The sequence below is a fragment of the Punica granatum genome, chromosome 7 (assembly GCF_007655135.1).
Source record: "Punica granatum isolate Tunisia-2019 chromosome 7, ASM765513v2, whole genome shotgun sequence".
In the NCBI taxonomy this organism is placed as follows: Eukaryota; Viridiplantae; Streptophyta; class Magnoliopsida; order Myrtales; family Lythraceae; genus Punica; species Punica granatum.
In genome coordinates, this window is record NC_045133.1 from 3,270,255 (window position 1) to 3,295,282 (window position 25,028).

Below are 25,028 nucleotides of genomic sequence, written 5' to 3' on the forward strand. Positions count from 1 at the left end.
CCTCATTAACTATCCTATATTAGCTTAAATACCACAATAAAAAATTTCATAATAATATCATTAATGACCATGCGGAGCACATATCATCACCCTAGTAATAATATATAGATTTCTTTATAGGATATCATATATAGTTAATTTTGGGTTGGATTCGTTTTGTTTTAATTTTGGGTTGGAGGCAGTATTGATTCCAAATTTCCGACTACTAAGATTTAATACACTCTACTCTCTACTTTTAAAATAGCCAATATATTTGTCCTCAATTTTAAAAGTATCTTTTTTTTCGCTAACTTCAATTTTAAAAGTATCAGTTCCTCGATCAATGATCACGGTTAATGTACTTTTCACAGTGAAGTCAAAGTTTAAATAGATCTCTTTGAAAGTTGGGACTTGATCTGAAAAGAAAAGTTTGAAGAATAAGGACTAAAAAAAATTTTAAAGTTCAAGGACCATTTGTTCTATTTTACCATAATCAAATCAAAATTCATGAACGAATGAATTACGATTGGGAGAGTTTTACCCGGTAGTAAGCCGACCGAGTTTGAATTTAGATTAGTTGAGGTTCATTGAACTTCAAAATATTAGGTGGTGCACATCGAGAAAAAAGTTCATGAATGAATATTTTCATACATTGATAAGATGCTTATAACACGAGATAAGATAACAGAGAAAATAAGATCAAACATCGGATATACGTGGTAAAACTCCTCCCAATGAGAAAGGGAAAACATATGCGGCATAGAGCAGAAGAATCCATTAGATAATGAACCAGATATTACAACCCTCAGAGATGTCTCTTATCCAAGCCCATGTTGCAAACCCCACACTGAGAAGAGTCTAACTCGATCTCTCAATTCTCCAATTTTCTCACTCTAACACCCTACAATTATGGAGAAATTTCTCTTAGAGAACTCCAGAATGATCCATCATTACTATCCCCGTGATACAAGACTATCAACCGACTCCCCAAAGGGCAGGAGCTTCACAGCAACTGAGGCTTACTTTTAAAACCGTACAAGACTCTATTTATAACATCCAAAGGAGATATCCTTAAGATATTACGATGTCTCTCCAAGTATATTTTCCCCGTCTGAATATATTTCGATATTATAAGATATCCCGAAATATATGAAACAATATTTCTCCTAATTTCTTCGTCATTTACGAGGTCTTCGATATCACAGCTCAATGCAAGACACACTCAACAATTCTCCACATTGGCTTGCATTCAGCCAAGCATCGCAACGGTCCATCTACTCGCGATTACGACCTTTTTGTTAGATCTCTGAGTTTCCATCTTGACTCGTATTTGCCTCATGCTCTACTACAACCCTCAATGGCTCCATTTCATTTGTCGTTGCCGGGGTCACGGCCATCAGGGCTTCTCCTCTTAGTGCTCAATCAACGCCATGCTGCACCAACAATACTTTCCATCAGCCTTCTCAACCTCAAATCTCACAAATGACATCTTCAAAATCCGATTTTAGTACCTGAGCTCTGATACCAATTGTTGTGACAAGATTCATGTCACACGAGATGACATGATAGAGAAAATAAGATCGAACACCGAATATACGTGGTAAAACCCTTCCCAACGAGAAAGGGAAAACGTCCATGGCGCACAGTAGGAAAATCCACTAGATAATGAACCGAAAATTACAATCCATAGAGATGTTTCTCATCTAAGCCCTCGTTTCAAATCCCATATCGAAAAGAGTCTAACTTAATCTTTCAATTCTCTCCCATGTTTTCACTCTAATCCCTAGAATTACAGAAAAAATTTCTTGAGAGAACTCCGGAAAAATCCACTATGACTATGCTTGTGATACAACTCTCTCAACCGACCCCCGTGGGACCAGGATTTCATAGAAAATGAGACTTATTTTACAAATTATACAAGACCCCATTTATAACATCCAAAAACAGACCCAACACCAATGACAAATGGAGCTCAAGGCATATGGAGATCTTATGGAATCTGTTGAGATTTTATTATATAATTAATTTGAGGAATACATGGAGGAGAGAGACCCAACGAGCATGACTTACACATCTAATGCTCACCCAATTTATAATATTTAGAACAGAAAAAAAAAACTTATAATATTTAGAAACAGAATATGTTATATATGCTATATATGTTTTAATATATAATACGTGCTAATCCAATTGGATATGGCATAAGTTTCCGCTATTAAGAAAAGGGAAATGATGATCAATGAATTGGACGGGAACTTAATTATCATTTTCAATTATAAAATTATCCAAAGGTTATATTTGATTATGGCTTAAATAGGTGCTTGTGTTATATGTACAGAAGACTTAATATGCTTAGCTTGCAATTTTTTTCAAAACTTATTTTGAATTTAGGCCTATTTGTGGGGAGAAAAGTATTTAGGAAATTTGGAATGAAATCAATTATACAATATATACTAGAGCATAATAAGCGCTGTGCGCTGTGTCAAATTTAAATTTAATTTGTAAAATTCGAATCACATTTCATGTGGCATTTCTAAAAGAATAGATTATAGTATTGTGGCAATGCTAACTTTCTTAAATGATTATATTTATTATTTTTGAAAATATAGGTAAATTTATTGGTAAAAGTTTTACAGAAATATTATTAATTTTAAATTAAATATTAAAGTAATAACTAATAAGATTAAAAGAAAAGAACAACTTCCCCTGGAGAGAAAAGGGGAAGAGAGGGGGAATTTTATTTTTTTCCGGTGAAATAAGAGAGGGAGACTTGGACTTCTCTCCATATGGTTGTACGTTTTCAATATTTGCCTCCCCTTATTTCCCATTCTGTGCGTATTACATAGGACACATAATATAATTTATTGTCATTATTATCCACAAAAGTGCAAGATGACCTCGTTGTATAGCCGAACACGGTGGCATTTACGTTGTCAAGTACCATTAATTAGTGCGTGCAACTAATGCCCTTAATAAAATTAGATTAATAAAAAGTGATAACGTACTAATTAAGAGAATAGTTTATTATTGTTAATTAATTTCCCATTGAAGTCGCTCTCAATAATATTACAAGTACCATATACAATGGCCTGCGAATTATATGGATAGATCCCATTCTATTTATAAATACTAATTTTACGCATTGTAGGAGATTAATATAGTTGTTATTCATTGAAAGATTATCTTTCTGTACGCATTTTTCTAGAATTAATTGGAGATTAATATAGTTGTTATTCATTGAAAGATTATCCTGTCGTACAGATAGCAGTGGGATAACTTCAACCAAACAGTGGTTCGGACGACCATCAATCTGTGTGCTGCTGCTGAGATGCACTAAAATAAATTGGAAAAGAGTTAATTTTGTCAGAATTATTTCAGCTCCTCTTTCATCTTGCGTGACTATATCATTTTGTTTATTTTTTTCAATATTTATATTTACATTGTTATTGTAATCTTATTCTAAATATATTATATTGGTCATATCTCACCAAATGTGGGCGTTTGGTCTAGTGGTATGATTCTCGCTTTGGGTGCGAGAGGTCCCGAGTTCGATTCTCGGAACGCCCCGAGTTTCTTTTTCATTTGTATTTTTTTCATAAAGTAATTTACTTTTTCATTTGTATTTTTTTCATAAAGTAATTTAGAAAGAGATTATTATTATTATTATTATTGATTGGATTTGGAAATATATAATTATAGATTTCTTCTTCACATTTTCTTGGAGTCCCAACTATCTGATAAATCATCAAAAGAGTTGGAATTAAAAAAAATCCTATATAAATAATTAGCTGCAGTGAATGAGTTTGAAGCACACTCACTCTGCAAGTAAACTGAGCGAACGCTCATAAAAAATTAACTCGAACATATGGCTAATGACACTTCACGGTCACTCGCTCATTTATCTTTGTCTTTCTCTGTCTTGAGTTAGGACTTTGGAATATCAATGGCAGGGAAAATGAGTCGAGATTACAATGACATGAGCAAGGCAATAATTTTTTTTGTTCTTTTGGGATAATTAACAAGGTAACAAGTTATTAAAAGAAAAGTAATAATACTCAAAAAAAAAAGAGAGGGATTCCCTTCTTCCTTTTACAAGAGGGCTTTTTCTTCAAAAAGTTGGTTACAAATCCTCCAATCGCTTAAAATACGAAAAATTACACTAATAAAAATTGAATAAAAAAAATTTGTTTTTTGATTTTAGGTCGAGAATAAATACAGCTACACTAAATATCCTTTCTTTGCTTGATATTAGTCTTATATTTTTACAGTTATGATGAAATTTTCTCATATGTGGGGCCATGGGCGGAGCCAATGTATAGTTTGGGGGGCAATTTGTCCCCCTGAACTTTAAATTTTTAAAAATTTTATTTTAAAGTATGTATTTTTATATAAAATTAATATTTTATCCCTCTAAAAAAATATTTATATAAGTAATATTTTTACCCTCTCGATAAAAATTTTGACTCCGCCCTACGTGGGGCCACTCTCCTCTACGGTGGGAGGTTCAATTAATAGGAGTACACTATTTGGCATATAAAACTCTTTCTATTAATCTTTACACGTATGTAAAAAGTCAGAAGAGGCTATTGGAGCGGAGGCTGCCAATAAAGTCAGCAAAAGCTACCTCTTGACCGAGCCCGTCCACTCAAAAACTCTGCCCTTTCCGCATCATCATGTTTTCCTTGCTTCTTTCCTCCTTTCTTTTTTTTTTTTTTGTTTTTACCTACAAATGAAGATCGCGATATTAGCTAGTAAGCATATAGGAATAGGATAACTTTTTATGTTCCATCTCGTCATTAAGGAACTTTGACTCGTGAAGGTTACCCGCACTACAAGTTATAGCAAGTAAACTCGAATCTTTTTGTACTAATTTTCTTTAAATTTATAATAAGGACATTTCCGTGAATTATTAGAGCATTTGGGTAGTTGATCATAATTGGGCTCTCGACAAACCTTGACTTGAAATCCCAACCCATCCTATGTCTCGACCATGAGTTAAACATAACAAGCTATTGAGAGAGGTTGTCTCAAACGGAAAAACTAAAAAGAAATTCAAGGGTTTATAAAGAATAGGTAATGTAATTTATCCGCTAAAGTTTTTGAATTGGAAATGGACTCAATCACTTATAAGCTCAGTGGGTATTTTACATTGTATCAGAGCGAATTATACTTCTATGTGCCTGTGTGGACTCATATTACACCAAATCTCTTATCGATTTCTAGTAGTGGAGCGTCTCCTCTCATGCCCAAGTATGGCATTCATTGTCAATTGTCGTCGACCCTCATAAGTGTGACATGCATTATCAATCGTCGTCAACCCCCCTCCCGAGCATGGAAGACCAGTCCCGACTCGTAGTCAGTTCTTGAGGACGCATTTTTCAGGTCCACATGGCACATGTAAATGAAAAATCAAAATCATACGTTACCACGTGAGGTTGGCTCGAGGTTTTGAATAGGAAATGAACTCAATCACTTATAGGCTTAATAATTATTTTACATAAGCATTCATTTTTCCCTTTTCACCAATCCCCACAATGGAAGGAGCTAGTCTAGTCGATGATTTTTATTTATGGTTAATTGCGCCATATATTCTAACGTTGGAAGAAATTCTTAATTCTAGTCTAAACTTGATTTTTTACTTGAGATATCTCAATGTTGACGTGTTGGTTTCACATCTATCCTGAGAGTAATTTTCTGTCCAAAATTGACTGAATTGCACACATGGCACGTTAATTTCACATCTATCCCGACACTTGTTATAAAATTAACATGACACGTGTGCAATTCTGTCAATTTTGAACTGGAAGTTAGCGTCGGGATAGATGTGAAACCAACACGTCAACGTTAGGATATCTCAGGTAAAAAATTAAGTTTGGACTAGAACTAAAAATTCCTTTAAATGTTAGGACATATGACGCAATTATCTCTTTTTATTTATAAGGCCAACAGCCACCCATAAAAATGTAATGCAATGATTGGGTTTTTTTTTCAATTTTTTTCCCCTTTCTGCTTTAATGACCCCATTTTGTAGAAGAAGAATTTCAGATAATAACTTGACTGGGGAAAGAGTGACAAGCTTTTTCTTCTCTTCCTTTTCTTGTCATCCTTTTCATTTATTTATTTTTAATGGTAGAAGGAAGGGAGGAATGTCAGATGATTATGATGTGAGGATGTTTGACCAGCCAGTCAAGTTAGGGTTGTTGGAGATACAAAATCCTTGATCCTCCTGATAAGCCAAATTAAAGGCATTACAATTGACACATGTATATTTGAATATATTTGTTTACTTATTTGTATTCACTTTTGTGACTGTTCCTCACTTCTGCGACAATGTCAAGGATGTTTTTCACGTTGTTTGATAAGTATACAAAGTGCGCAGCTATTGAAATTTAAATCAAGCAAATTCTATATCGCATATCGAGAATATACATCAAAGATAATTCTAAATTTATAAGATAATTGGGTTCACTATTTTATTAACTTAAATTTTATGATTGAATATGGATTTGAATTCATATAAGCTTTAAGATGGTATCGGAGTACGTCCAAGCTTTGCGCCAACATGTTGATTATGCATCCAGTCTCGCTTTGCATCCACGTGCTATGCATCTCTCTACGTGCCATTACGCCTATGCTAATTCAAGTTGCGTGTAAGGGCAGGTATCAAAGATATTATATCACACTTTGAAAATATGCAAAGATAATTATGAGTTTATAAGATAATTGAGTCTACTATCTTATCAGTTTAAACTTTTGGATTTGGACGTGAACTCAGACTACTTGTAAGCTTAGTCAAACTTTAAGACATTTGAATGAGAACATATAACTAGAATTTCGTTCGACCAACAATTCAATATTATGACAGACGTTTGGGCATTATATGTGCATATAAACAAGTGTCCACCATATGTGCCTTCAGTTATTAATTATGGACCTAAGAATTATCTAATTCTTTTTCGTTGTGCATCTTGGTCTCTAGAAACTCAACAAGTCCCGACCAATTCAATTTGAACCGTTTTGGTCAACTAATGAATAAATCTCTCTCAATCATATATTTTTTCAATTCACAAAATTCAAACTTGAGACCTTATTTAAAATGAATAACTAATAAGTGCCGAACCGTTTAAACCAATTATATTAGTATAATTTTCTAAATTTTATATAATCTCAATATTACAAACTTGCGATGGGACAATGGGCGCTCATCTCTTAATTTTACAAAACGCTAGTTTTTGCAACTCTTGTTTGTTAACTTCGTCTCTGGTACTTATGCAAAGACATACTTATCTTATCTTCAATTTTCAAATGTATTACTTATCAAAAAAATTCAAATGTATTTCACAAATATTAATTCATTAAAAAAAGAAGGAACTAAGGTTAAATAAAAAAAGAGTTTTTACTTAAAATGACCCATAATTTGTCCGTTTTGTCAAATCTATCATATACTTTTTTTTGTCAAATCTATCACATGGTTTACTTTTTGCATCAAATCTATCCCGGCGTTATCTTTTCCGTCCACATCTAACAGCCGTGCTGACGTGCCACGTGGAAAGATAGTGGGCCACACTTGCCACGTAGGCGCCACGTCAGCACGGCCGTTAGATGTCGACGGAAAAGATAACGCCGGGATAGATTTGATGCAAAAAGTAAACCATGGGATAGATTTGACAAAAAAAGTATAGAATAGATTTGACAAAACGGACAAACCATGGGCATTTTAGGTAAATATCCCAATAAAAAATGCTAAACCAAGGAACTAAGGTGCTCGCGCTTATGTCTATCCATGTATATAAAGTTATTACTTCTTCCCAAAAAAAAGCGTATATAAAGTTATAATGATGCCAAAGATCTGCTGTGAAGCATTCTCTCAAGTGTCCGAAATAAATAATTAAAAATTAGTGAAAATAAATTACTTTCTTTTAAAAAAACTTATACAAAGAGAGAGAAAAGAAAAAAAGAAAAGTGGAAAAATGGCAGGCTGTATTGGTTTCTTGGGGGGATGCGGGTTGTTAGAGAGAGTCTTTTTTCCCCCTTTTTTTCTTTTAGATTTTTTCCTTTTGGGTATTATATGGACCGTGGCCTATTTTATATGGACCACTAATTAAGAAGTGAAAATTCACGGCTAGTACCAATCGGATTGATTCAAGTGGTCCGATATTTGAGCAAGATTTTGAATCGAGTCTTGTGAAAGAAAAAAAAATTATACTCGGAAAGTTGTATACCTCATTGGGCTGGTTCAACTTGATATGGATTGATTAGGATCCATTGGGCTTCCAGATACCAAGTGATACGTACCAAAAAATTGATTCACAGTCAGCTGATGTTTGAATAAGAATTAGGTGGTGTTTAATAAATTAAGTACTTAAGTGCTTAGTTAAGGAAAAAAATGTATAGGAAAGTTTTATGAGAAATAAAGAGCACCAATGAGTGAATAATGATTTATTTTATTAAGTCAAAAAATTTTTACTTATTTCATTAAGTGATTTTTTGCTTAATGATTAAATAGTTTAGATCTTTACCTCTAATATTTCCCTCTTTATTACATTCATTTTTTGTTATAACTAATTTATAACTCACTTTTGAGCACTTATTTAATTAAGTTGAAACAAACACACCCTTAGTCTTAATCAATAAGTTGAACACATCTTATAATCTAAAAAATATATATCACTGGCCAAATTTTATACAGCTTTCATAATCATATATCCATTTTTCGGGACATTAATATAAATACTCATGAAGCCATGCATGCATATGGTGTCTGCAAATAATTAGGGGTACTTTCATGATATCCGAGTGCGGCCAATTTCTAGACGACATATATAATCTGTGAAGAGCAAGGACACTCTACTTCTCAGAAGTTCAATCAAGAAAAATCATCGGCCTTTATGCCGCAGAAGGAAGCGTTTCAGTCTAAGCAAGTAATATATGGGGGGGGGGGGGGGGGTCATTGATCGTGACACATGAGTTATTAAGAGTTAAAGTTAAAGTTAAAGTAATATATTAGGGGCCGAATTAAAGTTATTTTGATTGTGGAAAAGGACAAATGAGATGTGATTATAAATTTGACTTGGGAAACGTATGTTTTTGTTGCGTAGTGTGTTGAGTTAAAGTTAAAGTTAAAATTTTTGAATTGATAAATGTGTATTTTTGTTGTGTAGTGTGTTGAGTTAAAGTTAAAATCGGGAATCTTTCAATCCAAACGGGGCATAAGCTCCGGAATCGAATGAATCACAAAACATTAACTCAGGATTCGAAACCAACTCGGATCCACATCATGAATTCGAGTTTCCTCGATAGGCTTCCTCAATACTATCTCAGAACTCTCTTTCAACATTGAGCAATTTTACGTCGATGATTATACGATGTACAGAACATGCACGGGGAAATAGAAAAAGAATAGTTCCGAAAGATGGGTATATGGTTCGGTAGAGTTCTTCCAAATAAAAAAGAAAACCAATCGTTTGCTGGAAAAATCTCTTTCAATCATACATTTCTATAGCCAAATAGTCATATACAGATATTTCAATAATTTGCCAAATAATTGGATTTTATTTTTCTTGAAAGGTGTAAAATGCACGCCAAATAATTGGATCTTTGCATTGAGAAGCTGAATCAACCAACATACGGATTTGAGATACTTTGTTGACAATTGTAGATCGACATTTCCAACTCTATGGTACAAATTGAGAGGGGACCCATTTGCTAAAAATTATTGAATAGAAACAGTTGTTCAAATCTGTCTAAGTGAAACATTTATTAAGTATCACGCGTTGAATGGAATTAATAAAGGGTATACAGCCAAGCCTCGAGTCGTACTTCGGGATGACATATAACAACCCACCATCGAGAACGGGGACACCCCAGGAAGTAATAATATTCATCTCATCGGTTTTAAATCAATTATTGTATTTGCATCGATTGGGGGAGACATCCAATCCAACAGTGTGGGGACGGGGCAGGCCGGGGCCTATTCCCCTACGGAACGATGGAAAAATATTGATGTATTTGTGCGATTTCAATTTTCTCTAACCCTGAATTCTTGCAGGTACGTACTTTGAACATCGTTTGATGAAATTGAGTCCACTGGTTGTTGGTATACACGGCAATGATACCGAGAATGTTATGCGCTACATACATGTGTAATTGGTCTGCCCGACTTAGATCATATCTCCGCGGTGCATCCGCACAGCACAATTCTCAATGGACTAAGACGGGCCTGGTCGAGAACGTGATCGAACTTGATCCTCAACGACTTGTCAAATCGAGTAATTTCTTCGGTGCATGGTCTCGCATCGATCTACTTCATAGTTTTTTTCGACCATCCGGACCATCAGTTTTTGTACATCCTTCTGCTTGTCCTCATGCCTTCGCCAAGAATCTCGCTCTCAGCTCTTTTTTTCTTCCTCCAAAAGCAGTTACCTTACTTCCTATATCATGACGTTCATTCAACTTTGGCCAGCTGAAAGTTAGTGTACGTAGTTGTCGAGAAATTGGGTTCAGTGCAGCACGATCCCAACCCCTTGACTCAGTACCAATACGAGAAATGTTGCAAATTCGATTCTCGTTCATAAAATAAAACATTTTATGATCCATTATTGCTTATTGTCCTATCCCGTTACTGAACTCACGAGACCTCATCAATAATGTCATTGTCGACCGAGTTTTCTTGTAGTCTAAGTGATGATGCAACCGGTTCATTAATCTCCAATTGCATAGGATTCCGATTTGCTAAACAGAAAACCTAAGTCAATACAGAGTTTCTTATCAGAAGTCCATAGTGTAATCGTTGGAAGCAAACACCAGACGGGCCATCCTTAATCTTTGACTAGCACAGGCCACCACGAAAGCTCAACATAACAACCCCCATAGCAGATATTGCAGTCGAGTTTCCCCGTGCAAACGCTGCAAAATGCCCGAGTACTCTCCCGTATCAAATGCGATTATATATTTTCAATAGAAGAGTGAGTTGTAATACAATCGATCTACCATATTCCTGTGTAAAACTAAAAACATAGTTTACAAGTAATGTACAGACTTCCTTTTCTCTGTTTGGCTCAGGAGAAAAGCAAAAATGTTGGCAATGGAGAGGTTGCCCCAGTTGTTACAACAACAGAATCAATAGGGTCAAGAGTCAGATGCCGATGTAGTAAATCCTACGGTCAGCGCTATCCAAACAAATCCTCGTTAGTCTCGGAGAAGCGACAAATTGAACTGAGAGAGATCATGTTCGGAGAGCTGCAACCTTTTGGGCTAGCCCATCAACAGCCTCATTAGTCGGTTCGGAGATCGATGCCTCGGACTGCAAAGGAGCGAGAGAGAGAGAGAGATTAAGACTGCATGGACTAAAGAACCACACCAATAAAAATGGTCTGAGATTCGACTTTTATATCTGTTTCTTAAGAATTACATTACCTCTGTTTGTTTTCCTTGAACCCCTATGCACTTGGAAGCGCTGATACTTGCACTCTTCAACAAGCTACGGGCACTGTAGTTTGGCTTGGACAGGCCATTTTGTGAGGCTGAGTTTGCATTTTCCGAGGAATTAGTCAAGAGCTGATTCCTAGGAGGGCTCTGAAGAGTCGTAGCAACAGAAGCCGTACTTCGCTTTTCAAAGTCCTCTTGCTCAGAGGACTCGTCTTTCGATTGAGGAACCCTCTCCCTGATAGAAAAGGAAATTAACATACTTGTTCAAATGAAGTGCTTCCCAGAAATATCGGTGACCTTCAATGGGAAATGCAGTACCTGGGCAAGGAGGCATGTTGCCTCTGCAATGGAGAACTTTTTTCGCCTTTCCCATAGTGCTCCTCGAGGTGGGCAAATTGCCGCTTAAAACGATCAACACCACTAAATTGAGTACAATGAAAAACATACCACATTAGATTTTCTCTCCGTTTTTTTTTTTATAATAGATGAAAGAAACTTCTAATGGAGCCAACTCTGGCCAACAAATCCGAAAGTCCATTGATCCATGTGATTCTGGCTCTCATTAAAAGCCGATGTGGGTACTCTCACTCACACCAACAGGTTAAGCAAGGCCACGGGGATCAATAATATATAAATATATATATATATATATATATATAGCAGAATCGTAAAATCAATCAACCTGAAAAAAGGATAAGAAAAGATTCGACTGATTTGGATTATACAGACAAAAAGTTTTAAAAAGTTTAGTACTCTGACATCAATCCAACAAAATCATATTACATACCTTGGGTACATGAAGCTGATTTGATCTCCTCCACGGAGATACTCCTGGAGCAATTGAGGATGGTACTCGAGAATCTGTATAATTCAAAGGAAATATAGGCATTAATAAGATACCTGAAAGCCATTAGATACTAGAGATCTACTGGTAGACTAAGCACCTCACGATAAATCAACTCTCTAACATCATCTTTTGTCAACTTCCTCCTCTCGAACTCAAACTCCAGTTTTGAAATGGGTTGAGTGGAGGGTTCCCGATCAACGTTTGCTAGACCATGAAAATAAGGATCAGCCAGTGCCTGTAATTTCAAAGAGGCATTTGCATATTAGTATAAGACCTTTTCAATTATGATTCTACTCAGTTATTTTGACTTTCATCCAATCTTGTTAACCTCTTCAGCAGTGGGCCGATCTTTAGGATCAAATGCAAGGAGACGCTCCAATAACCTAAGGGCCAATGGGTCTACGTTGGGGAACTTCTGTGAGAAAGGAACCGGGGGCTTCTTCCGCATGCTGCCGAGGTACCTTCTTGCTTTTTCATTGCGAATCTGCCAAATTTAATGGAACTACATAACTTCTTCTAAGGAAATATAAATGATTTTACAAAGAAATAGTATACAAATATATGTAAAACTAACCCTTGCAACAGTTTCAGCAGGAGGAGTGCCAAGAAGATCAGTCATGAGATCGAGTTGGTGCACGACATTCTTACCAGGAAAGAGAGGCTTTCCTGTTAGCATTTCTGCAAAGATACATCCTATGCTCCAGATATCAATCGCAGGAGTGTACTACAAAATAAGAAAAGATATTGAGAATTAACCCACAAGCTCAGGTACAGAGAATCACTTTTTTGTATTTTAACACGTCAATTGGTTTTCTGCAAGTCCTTAAAATTAAAACTGACAGATTTTAAGGATCAACATTCTGACAGAACTAAAAAGCATATCCAAGGAAGATACAGGGAAAAACATATGATCTTGATAAAGGCATCATCAAGGCCAAAAACGTTACTTCAATAATATTTGATGGGATCAAGTTTAAATAACATGTAATAGCTAAGACAAATGGCTGCTTACTTTAGAGAAGAACGAGCCACAGAGCTCAGGAGCTCTGTACCATCGAGTGGCAACATAGTCCTGCAGAGAAACAATATGACTATCAAGATCTCCCGCAAAAACCAAGAAAAACATAGCTGCCATGTTTGGTTTTGATCTTCAAGGTAAATATGCAGAGCAAGACGACAACATACCGTCCAGAATATAGCTGATGGGGCATCATTGAACGATACCCGAGCAAGCCCAAAGTCACAAATCTTGAGTTTACAGTCAGCATTGGCAAGAATATTCTTTGGTTTCAAATCCCGATGAAATACATTAGCTGCACTGGACAAATCATATTAATTAAGCTCCCAATTCCAAAACAGCACCAGCAACGATGATCAAAGGAGGAAAAAACAAACCTGTATGTATGTATTTTAGCCCGCGGAGTAGCTGGTAGAGGAAAAACTGGTAGTGCTCCGGGGTAAGATCGTCATTTGCCTTAATGACGTGATGAAGGTCCGATTCCATGAGCTCGAAAACCACGTAGATGTCCCTGAACTCGCGCCGAGAAGGCGGGAGCATGATGTGCTTGATTTCCACAATATCAGGGTGTCTGAGCAATCGGAGGAGCTTTATCTCTCTCAAGATACGAGTCGCATCAGAGACATGCTCGAAGACATCATTGATCTTTTTGATTGCGACTCTCTCTCCAGTGTGAGTGTCCACGGCAGAACCAACCACACCGTAACTTCCTTTTCCGACAACTTCTTGGATTTGGTACCGGCTTGCCTCGCCATACTCGGTGAAGAATTCCGTATCCAAGGATCCCTGATGGATAAAAGGGTAGTATCTATTGAATTAATTTCAACCGTAAGGATGGCATTTCCTTCCAATCTAAACATCAAAAATAATGAATCTAGAACAACAGGTCACAAATGTCAAATCAGCGGAGATAATAAATGAATGCTCAGCACAATCAAGCAAATCTGAATAGTCAGAATCAAATTTCCGTTGCATTCACGTCCAACTCAAGATCTTGTAGAATCAGTAGAGCTTCTCAATCCATTAACCAAAAAATTGCAAGCTAAGACCCGTTATGTGAGGAGAACAGCTGAAATAAATCTTATCATGGAAAGCTTTCAGGACAATATAAAAGCTCGAGTTTTGTCGTCCTGCATTTTCGTAAAGGGACCAAAAATTTTCATTTCTCCAATAAAAGATCACGTTTTCCCGCTCAAAGAGCGCTAACAGAATTATCACATTGGAAGAAAGGATGAATTGAAGAAAAAATATCTTGCCCTTCAAGATGCAATCATCAATTAATCATCACAATATCACCATTTGAGCACAAAATCAACAATGGAGACGCAAGATAACAGCTTCTGAAATTAATCTAAAAGGCCATCACATCCCCCGAAAGATGACACAGAGTGAGCAATCTTGCCCTACAGATTGTTTGGTCATCGATGAATGATCGAGTCATCGCTCGAGCTCATAATTAATAACGGAGAAGGCAAGATGACAGCTTCTTGAATCAATCCGACCAACCATCACGTCACACAACCGAAAGCATGCCAAAAGAATCACATTTCCAGCAAAAAAACAAACCAATCTTGCCCTGCAGAACTCGACCCTCGACGAATCACAACCAAATCCCCATTATCACCACAAAGCAAGCAACAGAGACCCGAATGCCCCGAAAAAGGGGAAACGAGAGAAGAAGCAGTGCGGGGAGTGAGGACCTTCTTCTGAGAATCCGCGGCCATGCGAGCGACGTTGTTGGCGGCGGCGGTGGTGCTGCTGCTGCTCACGAAGTTGGCGCAATTGGGTACTCTGATCAAGTGCAAGGCATCAGATTTCTCTCTCTCCTGCTTTCCACCTCCTCCTCCTTCGTCTTCCTTAATGGGTAGGGCAGCTCCGGGTATGGATTTATGGAGGGAGGAATGAGCGGAGGAATCGGGAGGGGGGCTATTAATATCAGGGGTGGAGGAGGAGCGGCGGAGTCGAAACCAGCGGAGAACTTCGTCAATGATGCTGTTGCTGCCACCACTACTCCCCATGTCGGAATGAAGAAACAATCAATAAAATTCCTAATTTATGGACCAAAAATAAACCCATCATAATGGCAATAATTTATAATGGGAATGAACGCCTGAAACGGAGCTTCTTCCCTCGAAGCATATCGGCAATGGATATGATATGATTTAATGGATTATTCAAAGATTTCTAGAATGGCCGTTTGTTTTCGGTTTAAAATCGTAAAAATTTTTACTTTAACTTTAACTCAACCCATTACAAAATAAAAATACACATTTTTCAAATAAAAAATTTTAACTTTTAACTTTAACTCAACACACTACATAACATTTTATTTTTTCACAATTAAAATCAAAATTATTTTAATTATGAAACCAAACGCAACCGAACAAATTCTCTGCGTCCATCTGCTTCACAATGTCCGAGCTTTGCGCTAGACAGAGATGTGAAACAAGTGGATTATGTCTGTTTTCCTTTCACCGTTTTCTTTTCTTTATCAAAACTGAGGCCTGAGATATCCTCAATAGTCAATCATATTATTAAGCATTAATAACTGAGACTTATCCCGTTCGGACCTCGATTTAGCTCTGGCCGGCCACACGATCCTTCCGGTTCGCTTTGAGTCATGCACTGCACAGGCACAGAGAGACGCGGTTCAGTTCTTGGGTTAGTTTGACCTAGCAGAACCATTGAAGTTGCTCGTTTCTGTTTCCGATCGGATTAGTTTATGTCTTTGCGGAGTACCGGAAAGCGGAAATCTTGTCAATCATCTGTTGTATGTGTCTCGTCTCCTGAAAATCTTTTATGGACGAAGGAGATCATCGGACAACATTATACGAGCCATTTTTTGGATGAACATGTTGAAAATACATCTAACAGATACGGAAAAAAAAAAGAGTCAATATGTCTGGTCTTTTATCATCGGTGACAATTTGATTGTTTTGCTTCATGAAAATGTTGCAGTTTTCTCTTTTTCGTGGATGATCGGTCATACCTCGACGGAGAGTCCTTGCAACGGCCTTGTAATGGTTCTGGTTCGAGTAAGAATGGACTTTGCATAACATATTTTCCTCAATTATTTCCTATTATGATTGGAATGGACCGATTCGACTCGAACTGAATTGACCAAAACCAAAACTTCAATTTAGATACCGACGTACCTAACCAAAAAGAAAAAAAAAATCGACTACCTACATAAATGTTCATAAAAACTCCGTCCTAGATAGAAATAGCCCCTTCAATGGCTGGTGGAGGCTTCCCATGTCATTTTTAACCAACATCCAGTCGAGCCAGCTATCAGGCTATCGTGTTTATCAGCTATCAGATCCATCTTCAACCCAAAAATTCAAGTCAGTAAGTTGTGGCACCCAATCTCAAGGGTGCGTTTAGTTTCAGAGTTAAAGTAACTTTGATTTTGATTTTGATTTTGATTGTGAAAAAGGACAAATGAGATTGTATTATAAATTTGGCTTGGGAAACGTGTATTTTTGTTGTGTAGTAGGTAGAGTTAAAATCAAAATCATGATTCTAAAATCAAACTCTGAAACCAAACGGGCCCTTAAATGGCGTTTGAAATTTAGGTTTGATTTTAACTTGACTTTGATTGTGATTTTACGGAGTATTTGGTCAAACTTGCGGGCCCACATTCATTTGAGAATATTGTAATTATGGAGTTGTATTAAAATGGAGTGGTGTAAATATTTATGGGTGGGGCCCATTATTTTGACTTTGATGAGTGTAATTTGTTTTGTTATTGATAGAGTTAAAATCAAAATCACGATTCTAAAATCAAATCCAAATTTCAAACGGGCCTTAAAACCCGTGGATTTCTTTTTAATTTTTTCCGTGTGAGATAATCATTCTCAATACCAGCCCTCACGTGGTAACGTGTGGTCCAGCACGTGTCACGTAAACTTAAACACCCGCTCTCAATAAATGACCACGAGCGGGGTATTTTCTCGTGCTCGGGCGAGAGGGGACAAACCATACTAATTACCATGAGTTTTACACTCGGGCCTGATTAACATGAGACGTACTTTTAATTGTCTCGAAACTGGACCTAGCCACACACGAGCTAAACACAAAGAGACATTAGACCTGATGTGGTGTGAGCTCACACGGACGCGCGGAAGCATAACTCGCTCCGATATCAGTTTGTTGGGAATCGACTCAATAATCGACAAAGATAATGCGGAAGCAAAACAAATTACAGACGAGATATACATAGTAAACCCTCAAACATGGTGGAAATGTTTGAAGGAAATATTTGCAGACAAAGGAGGTTAGGCGGTAACTTCTCATTGAGTAACAATTATGGAATGGAGTACAATACGAGTGCGTAACATGGTGGAAATGTTTAAAGGAAACATCCACAGACAAAGGAGGTTCGACGGTAACTTCTCATTGAGCAACAATTATGAAGTTGAGTACAATACGAATGCGTCCCTCAGAGTCACAATGGTCAATCTCCTAGAGGAGGATTAAGCTCTTTTTCACAACCATTTCCATATAGAAATTGAGTTTCCTTAAGAAAATTTGACCAATTTCATCTCTCCAAATGCAAAAGCCAATCTCCAATTATTACCCACCGAAAAAAAAAGCCAATCTCCAATTATTCTCATACTAGCTAGGTATTCCCGCAGTGGCCATGAACAATATATAGGCAAGATCTTGAGACGATAAATTTGATTGCGTGAATTTATATCCAGGAAAATTGGGAGGGTGGATCATGCCCCTTGCCTCTCTCTCTCTCTCTCGTTTTCTATTTAATTTTTCATTTGTACATGATAATTATATATATATATATATATATATATGTATACTAGTGGATCACGCTTGTTATGTTGCTGCGGATTAAAAATTCAGAATATTATTTTAATTAACAAAAACCTTTTTTTTTTCTTTTTACACAAAGGGTGGAACGTCCATTTACTATTTCTTGCTAAAAGACCTCTTTACTAAGAGTATAGACAGTGATAATATACCTCTCAATAAGCATTTTGAGAAACAATTGTTTCCTATCTATGATATTTCTCGTTTCACATATTCTTTAGATAATAAAGTTGCTAAAAATTCGATTTACTTCCCGGCAGGACTGAGTTCTTGTATGGAGATGGAAAATTCGGAGGGGAGCCATGTTATATATGTACAGACTGAGAACGAGAGCAGTGAAGAAGGAAATAACGATGACGATGGCTTCTTTGTTGAGTTTTGCTTGGGACGAGAAGAGAGAGAGCTCTGAGTTGATGATTGTAAGAGCTGCCGACATGAACGAGGCGTGGCCTCCTTGAGACTGCCAGCAGAGTTCCTTTTACAGTGTTCATGGTTCATTTGTCAGGTTGAACGATATATATCGAAGGGCTATTTTGGAGTTTCAATTGAGTTGGGGAGTGATACTTTTATTTCTAGCAGTTTGAGGAGTAAGATTTGCCTTTTCAAAATTTACGGACAGACAATCAAAAAGTGATAATTATATTCTCCCTAGAAATAATTCTGTTATACATGCATATATCAAGTAGTACCATTAATTTTTTTTTTTATATAGTGTAATTCCGGTGGGACTATGACTAATTTGATGTTAATAATAAGAAAAAGTGATAATATATTCTTTTTTTTTGTAAGTCATATATATGCATCTTTTATACCATCGTATGTATAATTGATCCCATTTGTAGTTCCAGCCAACTTCTCGTCTAGTAAATTAATGGTCTGTTTTGAAGAGAAGTACTTGTGAAATCTTGATTTGGGACCATAATTTAGTAATTCCCAAATGAAAAAAAAAATTGAACTTTCATAACTCCCAAAGTTAGGTGATGTTAGAAAGTGATTATCTTTTGGACATATGATTATCAAATTTCAATAATTAAATTCCTAAATTTTATTGCAAACTAAAACTTCAAAAAAGCTCTCGAATATATCAATATTATGTTCTATGAGCTTTTTTTTTCCCTGGTCTATACCATTTGAAATTTGAGTCATTTATTTAAAGATGATGTTAAATTGAATAAATAGTTAAATTTTCATATTCATTTCAATATACATCGATCTACATTGAATTGACTTGTCACAATAAAAACTGACAATTATTTGTTTTAAAACAGTGTATTTTTTGTCGAACAATTAACTAAACAATTAAAATAGGTTCGTGTTGATGAGATTTTTGACACATGTTCTTTCTTGCCCCCTGATTCAAAATAATTTCAAAAGAATTAAGAGTAACAAAAGAAAAATCTAAATCTATTGGTATGGTAGGATGCCTTTGTTAGAAAACCAAGCACGTGCGCAGTAAAAATTTTAAAATCGGTAAAGGTCAATTTTTTATCGCATGCTCGTTTTAATCAAAACTCAAGATCAAATCTTAATATATAAAATCATCTTCTAATGAATAGATAACAGTATATAATAAATCCACAAGAAAAGTTGCTACATTTATACTTACTCTTGCAGAATTCGGTTTGTTTCGATCGATGGATGGCACCGTCCAATTGTCCAGTCTCTAGCTCGTCCACACGAACGTATTACCACCGGGGATAGCCTCTTATCGATCCGTCAACTCCGATCTAGGTCACCAAACTCGAACAGAATCACCATGGAAGGAGAAGGCCGCTTCAAGGATGTCTTGAACAACTCCGATTCACCAAACCAAAGCCGAGATGGCCTTCTATCAGCAAGGGAAGGGTGCGGCTGAGCCAAGGGCTCACTCGGCCGATTCTCTCTCTCTAGAGAGAGAGAGAATAATGACACACTTAGGGTTAATCATAAGGCGCTATATCTATATATCGATTCTTATATTTACCCTAGGGGTATAATTGCAATTATTAATTAATCTATATTAATTAATTAATCATAAATTAGTCCTTGTACTTTAAGTCATCTAATGACTTGTCCTCCAAGTAAGAAAGAAAGATCAATCTTGTCCTTGATACAAATTTTCATTAATAGACAATCTATTTATAAAAACTTTAGAAATAAGAAAATTCTCATATTTTTTTAATTAGATTTAATCTTGATGTTGAATTCGGCTTCAACATGTGCTAGCACCCTTGCAATTATATTACAAACCTCATTCGATAATTAATTCCTAATTAACTTTCTTAATTAGAATTAATTCTTTTCTCATCTTAAACATGCTCAATTTGTGTGACTAACTATGTTCATCACCAAATGGCAATGAGATTATAATGTCAACTCGTTTGACATTATGATAAACTCTTTTTGTAACCAAAAGCACACAAAATGCGCTCATCTCCTAAAGTTCACAAGTAACGTTTAGCAGCACATCATTACAATCCAAATGGTGGCAAATGTATAAATAATGAACCCATGACCGTATATACTATGTACTGAGTCCATTCACTACAAAATCTCGATCTAGCCAATGCTACAATAAATGTCAAACCTCTTAGTAGATCATATAGATTCTTTGATTTCATTATTAGATCTGTAGAACTTAAACAAAAATCCTTTTTTATTTAAGTCTATCTACCTCGGCCGAGGATTTCTTGATCCAGAATAAAACTCACATCCGTAGGACATTTTTCCTGTTTACTCAGGTTAGTAAATTTTGTCTTGATCAAACACCTACATCCAAGTATAACTAATTAGAACTACTATTTGCCAAATATTCATGCTAAACACAAATACATTAGTAGTGACAAACTCTAATTACCCATACATGAAATAACATTTCGTCTCAGGTCTAAGGACTATATGCATTAATACTGTATAAATATTATTAAATTACTGTATGAATATTATTTGAACGTCGCGTTTGAGTACTTATCATATAAGCATCTCCATGTTTGTCCTGACAACAATTATCAAATAGCATGAGACTCACTACTCCATCTTTATTAGTATCTATATATCAATCATGGATACAAATAGATGTGACGATCTATCCGAAGAGATAATGTCCAGTTTAGTCTCCTACGATCGCGAACAGTTTAAAAATATTTTTACTGAATTACTCTGTCACTCATATTCTTAACTCTAATAATGAAGCATTCAAAATTTCTTAAGGATTTTATTTTAATAAACATTGACAATATATTAATAATAGAATAAACTTCATTGCTCTAAAAGGAATTATCCAAATATATAAATTGGCTTTAGGGCATATCACTAACCGCGTTGGAGACCAAAAACTCGTCAACTTAGTTCAAGTCCCTTTATGTACATATGACAATATTTTTTTCTTTTGTAACAACAAATTTATCTTCTTTTTTTTCGCATCAAATATTTATGTGCAATAATATATATATATAACTATTTTATACGGAATGAGACATGTGTTTTTATTTAAAGAGAAAATAATTTTCGCCCTCATCATCTATAAACGTTCAATTTCGTCTTGGCATAATTTCTATCCTTTCCTTTTCCCAATAAACTAAATAATTTTTGCCCTCATCATCAATAACATTCAATTTCTTAGTGCATATTTTTTATCCTTTCCTTTCCCCATAAACTTTTCAGCAAGAGTTTTTAAAATCCAATAAATATGATAGATAATCTTTTTCCCTATGTTTCTCAAGCAAATCTAAAAAGCCAGTTTTTTTTGGCACTCTAAAAATCAGTTAGAATAATAATAAACAAATGCAAACTAATCCTAAATAATTTTCTTGACAGAAAATAGAAACATTCATGAAAAATTTATCCAAATACATTTATCGATCTATTCTAGTCAACCTCGGACATTCACCTTTTTTGACCCCAAAATGAAATTAATGAAAAGAATAATAATAATATTTAGCTTAAACCACAATAGTTTCTGACAATTTTCATAAAAAAAAATCACCGAAATATTCTGACCAAATATAACAAACAGGTGGGCGCCGTGACCTATTTCTTGATTTATGTCATCTCATCTTATGGTTTGACTTTTGTTTGGATTAAAGGGAATTTGAAGGAAATGAACTAGAGTGAAGACGATTTTTTTTTTATTACAAGGGAGTGTAATAAAATAAAATTTTTAATAGTTAATAAAGGAGCACGAATAATTTAATTGGAAAGATGGATTTTGTATAGAGTTTTTTATCCATACAAAGGGTAAGTACATCTTTATTCTAACTTCCGCATTAGTCTTCCGCCATTTTGGTTTGATGAGGCCGTCTGAATCTCCATCTCATTGGTAAGGTAGTGAAAGTCGTAGATCCTAGCGGAAAAGGCAACCGCGTAAATTGATATACAGATTTTATATCTCTGATTTGGAGAAAAAATTTATATAATTGTTGACTGGAATATTATATTCATACGACTGCAACTAAGCTTATGGTAAAATACAATGTCATGCAAACAATATTCATTTGGGCAATAAAACCAAAATTTAAAAAAATAACGCATTGCTGATTGATGAGTCCGTTGGGACTTCTTGCGTCAGTGAAAGTACTGATTTATTGACAGATTTTGGAGAAAATACTTGAAAAAAATTTCCTCACATAATTGGAAATGAACTTACACGAACGACATGATTGTTAGACAGAAACAGTGCAACAAATTCTCTTGATCACATTCTTGAATCCATTTGATATGTACACCGATGGCATTTGTAATACATTTATAATAATGTTGAACTTTACTCTTGAAATGTCTTTCTTAAATATTTTTGCGAGCCTAATTCAAAAAACCCCATATGTCTTTTTCTATCATTAAAAAATTTCAACAAATTGAAGATTTTTTTTAACGGTTACATTTTAGAGGGGAATTAATTATTAGGGGTGTGCACGGGTACTGAGTATATCCGGAACCGGTCGGAATCTACCCGTTAGGGTAGGGTCCGGGTAGCTCGTATTAAAAATATGGTAGGTTTCGGGTATTAAAATCAGGAATCGGTGAAAATCGATTTCGGTTCCGATTCCTGCCTACAGGGTACCCGGAACAGGTTATTTATTTAAAAAAAAATAGTAAAGTTAATGTCTCTTCTAATGAATCAGAACTGAGGCACTTTGTTATGTGTGATCGTATTATGGATGTTTAATTTTGTCGATGGATTGATGAGACATATTATTTTGTTGTTGTTGTGAATTAATCTAAATTTTTGTTGATATTATATTTGGCGTTATTATTGATTATGTATGTGACATTTTCGATTTTATTTAGCCAAAGAAAAAAATTTACAGGTTCCAATAGGATACCCGGAACCTGTGGTATAATACAGGTTCTGGGTATGTTCCAATTTCAGGATTCAACAGGATAGGGTCCAATTCCATAATCTTGGAACATGTCCCTTACAGAGTAGGGTCCGGGTATCGTGAAAAATACAGGGTACTCGGAACCAATCACCCCTATAATTAGTGGGTAATTGAATTAGGACAGAGAGATTTTCGGATTTGTGCACTAATTCAACGTCCAACTACCAAAACGATAATTTATAAATTCGCAAAATAGAACTGAAATGATGGCTACGTTGGCTAGTTTGATTTGATTTATTTTAGGCCGTGCTTATAATTTAATTTCTTAAAGTTAAAAGATTCGAAAACCTTTCTAATTCTAAAACTTTTCAACTAATAAATACCAAAAATAGCTTCTTATTATTAGCGGAGAGTTTATTATATTCGGCTTCATAAATTTCTCAAAAGCTAAAAATTTAACCGGTGTACTAAAACGAAATGTGAAATTCTCGTGGATGATATCCGGTTTGACCTTTACTCGTGCATGTGCACTATATGCATACCAAGACAACTTTCCATCAGTAAAAAATGAGAACAATAAATAAAAATATGAGTAAAGAAGAAGTAGTAATAATAATAATAATAATAATTTTTACCCATATATCCCATAATTTAACCGTTTTTTCAGATATATCATATACTTTAAAAATTATCTAATATATCTAATGGTTTACATTTTTCTTCAAATCTATCACAACGTTATATTTTTTGTTAATGAAATATTAGTAAGCTCCAAATCTATCCCATGATTTTAATTTTTTTCTCAAATCTATCAAATGTTTTTTTTTCCAAATCTATCTCATGATTTTAATTTTTTTTTCAAATCTATCATAGATAAAAAGGGCTACAGTGGCAATACCGTTAAACATTAACGGAGATATAACGGCGGGATAGATTTAGAGAAAAATGTAAATCATGTGATATATTGGATAATTTTTAAAGCATGTAATAGATTTGAAAAAACGGTTAAACTATGAGATATATGACGTAATTTCTCCGAATAATAATAATAATGTTGATGATGATGATGTAGCGATAGAATTATGAACACTCTAAACGCCGTAATTGTCATGTTCATGTACGAATGTCGACTTAACAATTTTTTTTGTATAATAACTCTAATGAATCTTTTTATAATTTCTAATTTTAAAAATTAGGCATTTCGCATGAATTATCTCCAGAGGAATAAATAAAAAGAACAATTTGGCATCCTGCAATCACCAAATAACAAAGTACAAGTTATGGCAAAATAATGATGATAACAAATAGCAATAACAATAATAATAATGATGATGATGATGATGATGATGACAATAATTAGATGTTGATTTTTTTTGGGTAGATAAATATTAATTGTAATATTATTCCGATCTGAGAAGCAGAATCTCCATCATCAAGAATTTGCACCTCAAAGTAATTCCTAGCTGTCTTTATAGTTGGAATTTGGACCTTATAGACATTTTTGTATAGTTTTAATATCCTGTTTGTTTGTTGGCCCCATGACCATTTCCTTTGGATAAAGTGTATTTCAAACTCTTTTTTTTGTTTTTGTTTTAATAACATCATCACTTATCCAAAAAATAATGACTCATAA

General features: G+C 35.1%; 1 protein-coding gene and 1 non-coding gene across 2 annotated transcripts; one reads left to right on the forward strand and one right to left on the reverse strand.

The window, feature by feature from the left end:
* The first annotated feature begins 3,474 nt into the window (after positions 1-3,474).
* On the forward strand, positions 3,475-3,546 carry TRNAP-UGG. The gene has a single exon. It is a non-coding gene; the product is annotated as a tRNA-Pro (tRNA).
* Positions 3,547-10,910: 7,364 nt separating this feature from the next.
* On the reverse strand, positions 10,911-15,394 carry LOC116215411 (mitogen-activated protein kinase 9-like). Its single transcript, XM_031551113.1, has 11 exons — positions 14,972-15,394; positions 13,649-14,057; positions 13,439-13,566; positions 13,266-13,325; positions 12,828-12,977; positions 12,582-12,737; positions 12,351-12,488; positions 12,194-12,267; positions 11,725-11,826; positions 11,395-11,641; positions 10,911-11,281 (listed from the first exon to the last, which is right to left on the reverse strand). The coding sequence occupies exons 1-11, from the start codon at positions 15,287-15,289 to the stop codon at positions 11,204-11,206; spliced, it is 1,860 nt and encodes a 619-aa protein (XP_031406973.1). The 5' UTR covers positions 15,290-15,394; the 3' UTR covers positions 10,911-11,203.
* Between the last annotated feature and the right edge of the window lie 9,634 nt (positions 15,395-25,028).